The 13939-nt window shown below is 29.2% G+C and overlaps 1 protein-coding gene across 1 annotated transcript in view; it reads right to left on the reverse strand.

Moving 5' to 3' along the window:
• The window catches only part of LOC111623368 (1-phosphatidylinositol 3-phosphate 5-kinase-like), an 81527-nt gene that overhangs the window by 13163 nt on the left and 54425 nt on the right, over positions 1-13939 (reverse strand). Inside the window, exons 22-28 of the mRNA XM_023365920.1 lie at positions 11848-11923; positions 9546-9960; positions 6426-6482; positions 3294-3383; positions 818-943; positions 588-742; positions 380-522 (exon numbers count right to left, since the gene is read on the reverse strand). Of these exons, the coding sequence (XP_023221688.1) occupies positions 380-522; positions 588-742; positions 818-943; positions 3294-3383; positions 6426-6482; positions 9546-9960; positions 11848-11923 (1062 nt within the window). The remainder of the gene's footprint in view (positions 1-379; positions 523-587; positions 743-817; positions 944-3293; positions 3384-6425; positions 6483-9545; positions 9961-11847; positions 11924-13939) is intronic.

Raw genomic sequence — 13939 nt, forward strand, 5'->3', positions numbered from 1 at the left:
TTATGCACTTTAAGTTTAATATATAAATAAATAATGATAAAGCAAACTGTAAAACTGTTTTTCTTTCTAATTAAATGTCTACTTGTAGGTTAGAAAGTAGTATATCGGTAACTATTTTGGTAGCAATACACTACTGTTTATTACATAGATTTTTAAAACTATAAATTATTTTTTTCATCAACCAATTATGTTGACAAAAAAATCCTTTAATAAAACAAGAAGTAAAAAATTCTGTATATTAATATTTTAAAAATCTTTAGAGTTTTAATATAAATAAATCTATAAACTAAATTATTGTCATGTAACACTAGAAGAGAAGAATAAATTCAAAGTTATGCTAAACACTGTATTTATATTTAATTAGTTTGACATAACAAACCTAGAATTTCTACTTTCTCTCTGGGTTGCGTTAAATGTTGTCAATCCAATTTTTAATTCTTGTAGTTGCTGTTCATAATCTGTAGAAGCTAAAGTATAGGCTATAATTGAACTGGGTTTTTCTTCATATACAATTATTGGAATCTAAAAATAAGGATTTATTTTAGGATTTACTTAAAATCTTAATATTTTGAATTAAAATTATTTACCTTATCAGACTGTACTAACAAAAGATGCTCTGTTAACGGAAATGGACTCTGGATTGGTGTGATCGCAGTGCTCGATAACAACTGACTAATAATAGTTTTGACCGTACCTCTTTCTTTCTTCTCTGGCTTATTGGAAGTTTCTTCTTCCATGTGAACTAGAATATTTTAATATAATAATCAATCAATTCTAAAATGAAACAAATATTAAAAAAAATAAGACAATATACTACTTTTGTTTCTTGACAATATTTTTGCGTTCCTTATATCGTAGATCTTTTCTGCACCATCAGATTGAGATCGTTCATGACCTCTACTCAGAATTTTAGTAGTGTTCACTAATTCATTTTCTATAACTGCTAAAAAAAATGAAAATATTTTATTAAAGAAATAATTGTAATTTGTTATTAAAAGAATATTAGTAACTGTTACAAAAACCTATAATAGATAACCACTCAAAATAATCATTCAGCATGTTTATTACATTTTGATTGCCAATTGATGTCAAGATAGTTATTTGAACCAATATTAAAGGTGCATTCCATACTCATTATTGTAGATGCAAACAAGTATGGAATGACAAACATTACCTGTTTTAGGATATTTGTATTGCTCCTCTAACTCATTACTGAACAACTGATTAAAATCTTAAAAATTCATTTCAGAATCATAGTGCTTTTTTGAATCTATAGCATCATAAAATTGAAGCAATATGGTGAATCTTTTTTCCTTTTTTTAAGCAAACTTTAAATATTTATTGTTCGTAGAAAGTTTTCACTACAATTTTCATAAACATTTATTTTTATATATAAATAATTTGAAAATAAATATAATAGTAGTCCAATCTTTCTGAATAATGATTACATTGTTATTGAAATATATACTCTTCTCCTTTGTTTAAGAATTTATATAAGTTAGGAAATAAAATGCTTTATAAACTCAAATTATATAAATAGTAACTACTTTATTGAATCCATAATAGAAAAAAATTGTGCAAATGTTTCAGCTATAATATCCTCTTAATTCTAAAACTCCATTTTCATATAAATGATTAGTTTTAAGATTAGTTAGAAGATTGCAAAACCCATTCTCTGTCAGAATACATTTGTAAAATGATGTTTACATTAAAAATGTAGTAGTTATGTATGTTTTACCAGAATAATATATTGAAAATTTAATCAAATCTTGTAATAGGTTAGTAATAGGTTAGTGCAGGGGTGGCCAACAATTTTTGCCCCCAGGCAGGATTGGAAAGAAAACTTTTTCCACGGGCCGAACCAGAGTTGTCCTAGAAAGATTTTCAGATGGTGCGAGATCTCATTGTGGTGTCACCCCGTAGAGACTAAATTGTAGATAGAGATTACAGATACATTTCTCACATTATCATGCTTTATCAACACTCTATGCTATACTTGAGATTTGTAATGGAGGGTTAACTCTAAACGCATGGTGAGTTGTTAACCTCTTTTTTTTTTTAGGCGTCAGAAGTTTTCATTGAGCTATTTTGAAAGTTTGATCACGGGCCACATAAATTCATTAGACGGGCCGGATCTGGCCCGTGAGCCGTATGTTGGCCATGCCTGGGTTAGTGAATATGTCTATTCTGTCCAGAATTGCCTGCTTCTTTTGATATTTAACATGTTCTCATTTTTAAATACTCATGGAGCCAACTGTATGAAATTTTCAGTTTCAGGACTACAGATTGAATTAAACCTTTTTGCTGTATTCAATGAGCTTCTTCAATCCTTCCAATTTGACTTTCATTAAACTTTTGCTTTTCTACTTGACACTCTTCACGTCTTTGGTGGTAATCCACTTTTAAAATGTTGGAGAATGAAATATATAGTCAATTTGACATTTCTTCATTTGCAAATTAGTTTACAGTAAACTTTTTCCTAATGTTTTATTTAGTGTATAAAAGTTGTTCACTATTAGTCAAGAAGCAACTTCTTTAATTGCAATTTTTAAAGAAGCAGAAAATCAAATGCAAAAAATAATTCTAGAATGTTCTAATAAATAAAAAAAAACATTTTTATTGTTTTAGATTTTGTAATGTTAATTAGCCAAAACTTGCATCTAAAAGGAAGAATCTAAAAATGGTTACTGAAAATCACAAAAAGTTTTTGAAAATGTCACTGAAAATAAAGATGAATACCGTTTTTCCAATTAGAAATTATCATTAACCTCAAATTTTTTCCATTAATGGCAAGCAGAAAGAAATCCAAATTTGAACTACTTATCATCTTTTAATCTTAGAACAAGCTTTTCAAATATAGATAAAAGTAAAATATATTTGAATAAATTGTTGGATCAAATTCCTTAGCTAAGAAAAGAAAGAAATCTAGAAGCAAGAGTAGCTCTAATGGAGTATTGGAAATGAGAAACAATCAATACAACAGCGGAAGATGCTTGGTAAGTACAGGTTAATGCAGGATTCGATCAACATGCAAAATTAATTGCGGCAATCTCTTATACATGCAACAGAAGTTTTAATTTATGTGGCTTTACCAGCTGTCTTTACTTAATGTAGATACCATATTTGGTTAGTGCAATTTTGATACACATGATAGGATTGAGGGATTGATTAATCATGTTAACCAAGGGATAGCTGTATATTTGACTGAACAGATTATAAATTAAAAAATATTATAACATTTCATTAAATAAGAGATCAATAACAGAGATAATATTTTGTTCATTTTAACTTACTCATTTCTTTATCTTGTTTTCTATCAACAATTTCAGAATCAAAATCAGCAGAGTTTCCAAGTGAGTCATTAGCTTGGGAAGACTTGCTACCTAAAAATTTAAGATAAAATTATGAAACTTTTCAAAAAGTTTTAAATTGGTTATTTCAAGAAAAATATTTTCATTCACCAACAATTAAATTATCACTTTGTTATTCTTTTTATAAAAATAACATTTAATAATTGATTCCTTCTTATTCTCTCTACTTAGTTTTTTGGAAGTATGCACAGAATTACTATGGAATACTGTTGATTGGTAATGTAGACTTTATTTAATAAAAAGGAAATATACTTTGGACTATTCACCCCTCTTCAGTCCTTAATATACATAACTGATGAAACAACAGAAAATTACAGTAAAATTAACAACTATTTATTATCCTACACATATGTAAAACCCCACAAAAAAATTAATTACATGAAATGATATTAATTACATGAAATGAAATGATATTTAATAGTGACCAAATTTTAAAAATTTTGTTACTCAAACTGTTAGTAATACTGTATATCATTTCAGGTAATTAATTTTTTTGTAAATTTTACATGTGTATGATAATAAACAGTTGTGTTGTTAATTATACCATAATTTATTATGTAGTTTTATCAGATATGTATAATAAAAAATGAAGAGGAGACAAACAGCTCAAAATGCATTTCCTTTTTATGTAATAAAGTCTACATAACCAATCAATTGTGTCCCTGTACGATTAGTTTTTCATAGTAATTCTGTACTTCTATCAATGTTTTAAATCTGTAATCATTATCTAACAAAGTCATTATGGAAAAACGAAACAAATTAGTATCCTTTTATAGTAAAGATTTAAGTCACTCATTCCTTACACAATTAATTTTTTTAAACTGTATTATTTGGCAAAATAAAAACATTTACATATCATAAAACTAATTGATTTATTAGGTATTAAAAATTACATCACATCTATAAATTTTCCCAATGTATGTACTTCTCTATTACTATTTCTGATATTATGATAGCCACACCAGAGAGGTCTCAAATTCTCAAAGTTAAGAATTATTAAAAATTATTTGAGAAGCCTATGGGACAGTCTGGATTATTGGATTTGACAATTTTAAGTGTAGGGAATGAAAGAATGAGAAAAAGTAATGTAGAAGTAATCAAAATTTCACTCAAGTAAATACTCATTTAAATAAATTTCAAGCTGGGAATATATAAACTGGAAGATTTCCTGTATTCTAGTCTTTAAGTTAAAAGTGAGTAAATTTTTAAAATTAATGACCATTTTGATTTTGCTATTTTATTCTTGTCTAGACATTTTGGGTGCTACAGGTGTGAATTAAATGTGGTCATAGACGTGATTCCCTCAATTTTAAATTGTTAATATGAATTTACATTATGAATATAATATACATTGGAGGATCTATAACATATTCATATGCATTCAGGAGAAAAGCTTAAGGAGTCTTGCTTCTCTGTAATAAAGTCAGGCTACGTACAAATGTATATCTTTTTAAAAATATAGACTAACTTACTAGTATAATACATTTATATCAGCTTGAAAAGATGAAATGAAAGCTTTTTGAAAAAAAAAAGTTAGGATGGTCAGGATTAAGGCTTACTGTAAAGAACTCTGCTTCTATTTATACTATTTTAGATGCAGTTTTTTGAGTTTTTGATTGAGTTTTAATAGAGTATGTCAAGAGAATGTACACTAAGAAGGGATTTTTCGAAAAATTCCCCCTCCACGGGAGAAGTGTTATACATTTACAATAGATACATTTTGAGCCACAACAAAGCGTGGCGGGGTCTGCTAGTGTAATAATAAAAATACATATATACAGTGTCTTGCATTTTTATTAGTCATGGTTTTTCTATTTGTGAGGGTTAAAGAATCTGTCTAATGTCGATTGCTTTTCTCTCTTCTTCAGGATTTTCCAGAAGTAATTAATAGCACTGTAACTGTAGAGATCCCTAAGCCTCAACCTGATTTGGATACCATTCTAAGACCATTGTTCTGACATTCTCCCACATCTTCAAAAAAAAAGTCTTTAATAGCAGATGTCGACATTAAACCTGTTTTTCAGAAGAAAACATTCTCACATAGTTTCTTGGTGTTTTTCATTCAAGAGTTCTTAGTGTTCTTTTGTCATCAGATCAGTTTCAGGTTCCATTATGAAGAGCTCTTCAATGTTCTTTATTTCTCAGATGTGATTTTTGTTACTCCTTTAGCTGCTTGAATCTTTTTGATTATACTGTATCCTTCTTAGATAAGATTAAACTGCGGTCTACTGTAGACCTGTTCAAGCCTGGTAACATCAGATATCTTCTGCTCACTCTCTAACCTTTGCTATTATACTTGCACCTTTTGAAAATAAAAACGGGTGCAAAACGAGTGCCCGCCCAACAGTCTCGCAAACACTATAAAAGAAACGTTTCTGTCAGAAAAATAAAAGGCTGGAATTACAAGGAGAGTTTCAAAGTTTAGAGGAATACTATCTGATCAGCATATACCAGGTTGAGCATCAATGTTGACGTCTCCTGCACTCCGAAAAGTTTCGAATTGTTGCCTGAAGACAAGGGAAGACCAATCGGTATTCATTATTTTACGTCACTTCTGCTTGTGTTTGTTCTGTGAGGTGTTCATTGTCTGAACATAAAAATCTTTTGCGAAAGTGTTCATTATCTGATTTGTTCATAGTCTGAACTGTTCATTAATCAATCACCCACTGTATTATTTTCTAAAAATCACTTCCAAGTGAGTAAGATAATCTTATTCCTGTTTCACTTATTTTTAACTACATCTGCCTTAAACTGTTAACAAAAATATAATGAAAGAAGCAGAAAAAAAATGGATATTTGACACAATATAGGTAGGTATAATGCTTTCAGTAAGCCCTTGAAAGATATGGTTTACATGATGAACTGCACAAATTTACAATAGTGTTTTCAAATTATAATTTTAAAAAATTGCCAACTTTTATCTTGGAATTTTACTTTAAAAAGCTATTTGAATAATTAAATTTTGATTAATAAATATTCACTAATGAAAATTTACTATGAAATAATATATATTTTCATTATTTAAATAATATAATTCTGATAATGTACACTTACTTTCTTGAAATTTTCTTTCCCAAGACTTATTAAATTCCTCGAAAGCCAATTTAAAATCTAGAAAAGATATACTATATTACGAATAAGAAAAAAAATAATCAGGAGGGAATATTTTACATGGGATATATAAGTGAATATGTTTTTGCAAATGGAAAATACGAGGGCTGTTCGGAAAGTTCGCGGCCTCAAATAGAACAACAAACAAAATAATGTTAAAACTTTTTTTATTTTTCAATGTAATCTCCTTTGTTAGCAATGCACTTATTCCAGCGATGTTCTAGCTTTTTTATGCCATTACAATAAGTCGATTTGTCAAGGTTTGCAAAATACTCGTTTACTTCAGAGATGACTGTCATTTGAGCGGAATCTCTTTCCAACCAAGTATTATTTTAAATTTGGAAAAAGGTGGAAGTCACTGGGGGCCAAATCAGGTGAGTACGGTGAATGTGGAACTAATTGGAAGCTAAGTTCGTTTATTTTTTGTTCAGTGATTCTGGCATTATCGTGGTGAAACAGAACCTTCTTCTTCAAGTGTGGCCTCTTCGATTTCTTTCTTCAGTTTTTCCAAAAGTATACAGTAATAGACAGCATTGATGGTCTTTCCTCTTTCTAGGTAGTCAATAAAGATGATTCCTTTAGCATCCCCAAAAAACCGAGGCCATCACTTTCCCCGCTGATGGAACTGTTTTTGCCTTCTTTGGTGGTGGCGAACTGGGGTGTTTCCATTGCTTCGACTGTTCTTTTGTTTCAGGAGTGTAGTAATGGATCCACGTTTCGTCAGTAGTCACAAACCGACGCAAGAAATCCCGTGGGTTTTTCTTGTAGAAGTCCAAACACTTCTTTGACATCAAAGTGCGAACACGTCTTTGCTCAGCGGTCAGCAGATGCGGCACCCAACTTGCTGAGACCTTCGTCATACCCAAATTTTCGGTTAGATGTGGTGCACTCGGTCGACAGAGATGCCTGTTGTCTCAGCTATCTCACGCGTTTTCAAACGGCGATCTGCTAACACCAAATCGTAAACTTTGTCGATATTTTTTTCAGTGACAGCAGTTGACGGCCGTCCGCTGCGAGGGTCATGTTTCACACTCTCTCTGCCAGATTTAAAAAGGGCTGTCCATTTTTTCACAGTGGTGTACGAAGGAGCAGACTCTCCCAAAACTTCATCCATGTCAGCTTTGATTTGAGATGCGGTCAACCCTTTTTTCGTCAGGTATTTTATGACCGCACGAGTCTCCGTCTTCTCCATTTTTGACAAAGCATGTGCACATTGACTATCTGCTAAGCTGTCGTGGCAAAACTTTACGACAAATCAAGCGGAAATTGGTATCGTATTTTTAGCAAGGATGGCTGAATTATTCCCGCCAAAAATTAAATTGATCGCAGCGCCGCATATAGGCAAGGCCGCGAACTTTTCGAACAGCCCTCGTAGATTAGACCACTTCTAGTGCCATTAAATCTGATTCTTAAGTCAACAAACAGTGATTCTTTAGCTTTTGACATTCTGAACTTAAAAAATTACTGAATGCTACTCATCGCAGCAAAGTCAGTGAATAGCCTAGTTTGCATGTATTTTTCTCAAGTAGTGTACTCAATATGGTGTAATAAAATTTTGCTGTATATTCAAACCAAAAAGTCTGATAATAAGAATAATAAAAACAAAGATACCAAAGAAAAAAGAATGTTGAGACATCAGAAATATTTAGTTTAAAATGTAAAAACCTCACAAAAATCCATGATGAAAGATACAGATGACGACATATAGCTTTGAGTAATCAAAATAGAATTTGAATACTGGACCAATCAATAAATTAACAATCAAGATTAAACACAGACAAAAATTGAGATAAACATTTCAAATGGGTGCCTGAACACTTTTACTTAATGCAGAATAAATAAATAAAATTAAATAAACCAAAATTTACAGATTTAAAGGAAATACTTTTATTCAATTTTAACAGAATTTTTTCTAGCTTATGCAAATTTGTTATTATGCTTTACATCATTATGGTAATCAATATTTATTTTTGTTCATTGACATTGTAGTCTATTTAAATTTGCATAAGTTGTATTAAAGAAAAATAAAGTACTTGTTTTAAACCTGTAAATTTTGCTTTATTAAATGTTATTTGTGAATAATTTTATTTATTTTGCATTGAGATTAAAAAAAATTTAACATTTCATTCTTGAAAATTAAATAAATAATCTCTCTTCTGTCTGTGTGTAGAAATAAGAATTATTTTTGTGTTACTGTATTTTTCATAATTCTACAATTTTTCATATTAATCCATGAAGTGAATTAATATGAGTACTTACAAAACTATTAAAATAGAACAGATAGAAATAAATATTTGCCAAAAGGAGTATTGCAGTAATTTTATTGATAAAATTCTTTCTTGGTTGTACTAAATCTCTAAACGCCCTCTAAATTTGCCTTGGACCAAAAAAGACTCCTTAGATCTCTTCAACGCCCATCAGTGGGTGGTACCAACCCAATGGGGTTGGTACCACCCAATTAATCTGAATAGTTAAATAATGACTCTTATGTAGGCATATGCATACATATCTAGTGGTTTCCAGAAAAACATGATGGTAGACAAATACATGCAGCAAGTAAAAGATTCCTCATGATGATTTTTAAAAATACTCTTAAGTTTAGATAAATAAAAAGCCATTGGGTAGACTTGTAATCAACAGATAACTTGCAAATTGTCTTTTATAAAGACATAACCTATGGGTTAAATACACAAAAATATACTACATTATAGTGTATACATTATCTTTTTCTAGCCTATTTTTTTAAGTTGGACTAAACTAAAGACAATTCTTTAATAAACTTTAACCTTAAAACTGCCAAGTTAAAAAGTAATTTATAAGGCAAATATTGGCCTCAAGACAGCTTCGTAATAAAAAAATCAGTGAAGTTGGTTTTGAAGTTAAACAAAACATCAGAGAGTTGAACTAATGAACATAATCAGACAATCTCTAGCAATCTATACACTGAGCAAACAGAAGTTTTCAATGTTACAATTTCAGTAAACTATTTTTGATATGCTACTTATTGTGAAAAAATAATTTTTAATATAAAGTGGAAATGATCATCTATTTTTAGTTTTATACCTTTTTCATGATGATCGAAATCTGTCTTCAAGAAAAACTGTTCTAAACCATCGGAAAGGCAAACAGGAGCACTTGCTACTCGTGGAATGGAAAATCGTTTACTTTTGTTCTTGGTATCTGTGATTTCAAATTCGTTGTCTGTAAGTGTAATATCACTAAATGATAGAGACTTTTCTTTCCACGAAGATATGTCCGAATGTTGACTATCAAACGACTGGGAATGATGAAGAATCGTTTCTGATTGAACCAACATTTTAAGTTTTTCTGGTCTTTTAACTTCATTATTTTCAGAATTTTCTGATCCCTCTTCTTGATATTCAGCAACAAAAACTTCAGCTTCTGTATCAGTAGACAACTCTTTCATTAAACTAGTAGAAGCATTTCCATATTCAGTTTGGTCAGTAACAAGGGCTTGCTGTTAATTAAAAGATACGATTAAATAATTAAATATAAAATATATATTTAGTTCATAATTTATTAATTTCTTGTGATTAAAATATTTAAATCAACAAATTTAATATGCAAACTATTTTTCCATAATAGTCTAGCAATTTTGTAAATTATAATTTAAACTTTTTCATTATTATACTCTATAAAATAAAATAAAATGAATAATCATCCCACTTTATAACTATAACAGATGTTTAAGATTGCTTGTGATGGAAGTAATATTTTTATTTATCATTTGCATATTTATCAATACGCAATACTTTCTTGCTAGTTTTTATTCAGAGAAGTATACTGTGTGTCTATAATCATTAAACTTTATAATGAGCTTTCTAGTGTTTGATCTAACAATCAGAATGTCAACAAATTTAGCAGGTATATGCTATTCAGGACAATATAGTGAAATATAGTACTGTATAATGTAAAAGTGGTACAAACTGTACACAAATGAATAACACAATAAAGCATGAAATAAAAGTCTATTCAGTCCATTTGCAATGAATTTTATGCCATTTGATGTAGTTACCATTTTTATGGGCAAGAACTGGATTTGAATCAGCATGCTTTATGTAATATGCTGGGAAAAATGTTTCATACTTGCTGTGCTGTGCTGTTGTCCTTAAGATTATCAACTCAGGAAATGATTTATAAGGTAAATGTTAATTTGAAAGTTTTACGAAAGTTGATTTTCAGGAGAGAGAATATTCCAAAGAATTAATAGAAATTTATTAATAAATAAATGAAAAGAATGAACAACATTCTTAGTTCATAATAAAGTAAAGAAAAATTTTTTAACACTTATGATCTCACAAAACATTATTCAGACAGATGCAAAGAAGTAATTAGAAAAGATTTTCATGTAATAATTATAATAATAATTAAAAGTGTATGCATTAAATAATTATTATTGTTATAATCTTTATATCAAAAAATTAAATTACATAAATACAAAACAATTAAATATAATAAGTACTTTAAATTATAAATCTTAAATGCATATGAATGCTATTTCAAATACAGTGGAACCACACTTAATGAACATAATTCATTCCAGAATCTTACTTGTAATGCAAAACACTCATTAAGTGAAACAATTTTTCCCATATAATGCATTCATAAAATACAATAGTGCATTCCATGCCGAAAAAATACTCAAATATTTTGTGTGTAATGTTTATTCAAAGAAAATTATACAATATACATTGTTAAGGAGCGTGAATCATCATCATCTTTTCTTCTAGCACAGATTGAACCAATCTGGAATGCAAATTTAATTTGCAGGAAAAAAAAATCAAAATTTAATTTGGAATTGGTCATTAAATTTAATACGAGATAGCAGCATAACTGCCTAACCTCTAGTCAAATTATTTAATTTCTAATATTTAATTATAGCCTTTACATAGCCCAAGAATTTGGTATATCGTTTAGCATGTTTATTATATAATGGGCTATGGTTGTTGATGTTTACACATAATGTGTCTGAACACAAGTTTGGAAAAATATGTGATCACAAGTGACATTAAGATGCTAGCTGAACGAGTGCTAAACACAGACTGATGGAGTATGCACACAATCCGAGACTTCCCCTCTCCTTGTCACTCGATAAGCAAAATGTCACTCATTAAGTGAGTCACTTACAGTTTGCTTTACTCATTATGCAAGGTGCTTGTTAAGCAAGGTTCCACTATATACAGTTATTATTAAAAATTGTTGTATTCTGACATCATCCATATTTATTCAAAAAAAGCTTTTTAATTTCTTTTGAATAATATTTCAAATTTTACTCTGTTATTAGAACAAAAAACTATATGGTAATTTTTATTTTATATAAAATAATTTTAATTAAAAAACTTACTCCTAATGATTTTAATTGTGATACTTTTGTAGGTAGTTTTTCTTCCCGTTTCCTGGTTGAAACAAATTCTTGAATTCTGTAGAAATTAAAAAGTAAGTTATATTGCATTTAACTTATATATATTTTCAGTTTTTACTAGGTCAATAAAAATTCTTAAATAGTTACTGTAATGGGATTCAGATAAGAAAACCCTATGGAATGATCCTATTTTAATTTTAGAAAATAAACTTAATCACAGGTTCTTAGAATGATTACATATTCACATCTTTGTGAATAAGCTAACAGCAATAAACGAACATGATGCTTACACCTTAGATGGTGCATTGGTTTGGTTAGTATCTAAGTGTGATTTCTCCCACCTTATCAACTGTATAAAAGCTAAAAGCTAAATTTGGACATTGTAAAAATATTGAAGAACACAAATAAAATTTATCTCTGTAATCTGTCTTTTCACAGTTTAAATTTACATGTTTTTGCAGAGGCATACCCTCAAATGAAAGGTTTTCTCATTAATAAACTATTATGTATTTTGAATTGTCAATGGTGACCGTAAAAAGACGGATTATGAAAACAAAAATGTTATTTGTATTCTTCAAAATTTTTATAATGTAAATTACCTTCACCTATTTTTTTAATGTAATTTTTATTTTCAGTTCAGTTAGCATAAATCTCTTTCTGTCTTTTTAAAGACACTTTGTACATCTAAATATATAAAATTATTTGTCCTGAATGACTGACTGATTCATCATCGCCTAGAGCAAACTGCTGAACCTAGAAGTGAAATTTGATACACAGTTAGGGTAGGTATGTCATGAAAACCATACTAAGAAGGAATTTTTCAAAATTCCCCCACAGGGGAGAGGGAGAGCATTAAGGCTTAACCTGAAGAATGGCTTCTATTGTACTATTTTAGATGTGATTTTTTCTTTTCAACTACGTTTAGTCTTCATTGAGTACTTAGGTGTATTAAATTGATAACATTTCAGACATTGTTATAAATATTTTTATATATTTCGATTTTTTAACCAAATGTTCAAACCACACATCTTTATCTCAACACTGGAGAATATTAACAAAAAACTCTTCCTAACCTGTTACCAGTGCGTTCTCCTTCTTCTATATGTTTTACAAGCTGCATTTCCATTAGAGATTCAAAAATACCCGAAGAACCGACGTTGGAGTTTGAAAACATTAGTAAAGAGCTATTTTTTTGGTTACGATTTTATAGAAGGAGAATGCACCAGTAACAGATTAGGAAGAATTTTTTGTTAAACGTTCAAACCATTTTAAATTAGAATTTGTTATTGCATATTGGTTTGATTACAGAATGATTGTAAACGTTCCAGAAAATTGATCAAATTGAAAACAGTTCATTTGATTCTCAGCAGTAGGTGTTATATAATGATTACTATAGTTGTTGAAATACTGAATATAAATGGTGTTTGCTTGCAAGATCTGCACGGGCAAAGTTGCGACTAACAGCTAGTTTATTCATATATCTATATAAAATTTTTATATTATATATGTTTTTATTTTATTTATCTATGTATTTATTTATTTGTTTATGTTTTTTCCTAATTTAAATTTGTACTGTACATTTTAAATTTAAAACAATTCTATTCTCTTTATTCCATAAGCTAAAGATGACCAAAGACATTGCTGAAAACATTCAAATTAAATAATCCATTTGGTAACCAGAATTTTAGCAACTGTTTATCATTATTATTATAAATTGTGTAAAGTTTTGTTGACTTTTGCAATGTTTAACACAGATTTACAATTTTTTCCATTTCAAAACTGTTCCAATTCCTCCCAAAAAAAGTATATGCATTTGGTAAACATATAGAGACTATTTTCTATGTCTTAAATAGGTCAGGATTAGTGAAAACAAAAGTTATAAATGTGGTCTAACAACAAGTGTTTGGTGGTTTATCCACTTGGCCACTGGTGGACTTTATACTTTCAGAAAATAGCTTTTATTAATTTAGAGTATGTCACGTGAGATATGCATTTTGCTATGAAATGGCCTTTATGGGTTAATCAGGCTCAAATATAAGTCAAGGTCCAACTAATATTTGTGTATGCAAAAGAA

Source organism: Centruroides sculpturatus, unplaced genomic scaffold (genome assembly GCF_000671375.1).
Source record: "Centruroides sculpturatus isolate CEXI.00-Female unplaced genomic scaffold, Cexi_2.0 scaffold220, whole genome shotgun sequence".
NCBI lineage: Eukaryota > Metazoa > Arthropoda > Arachnida > Scorpiones > Buthidae > Centruroides > Centruroides sculpturatus.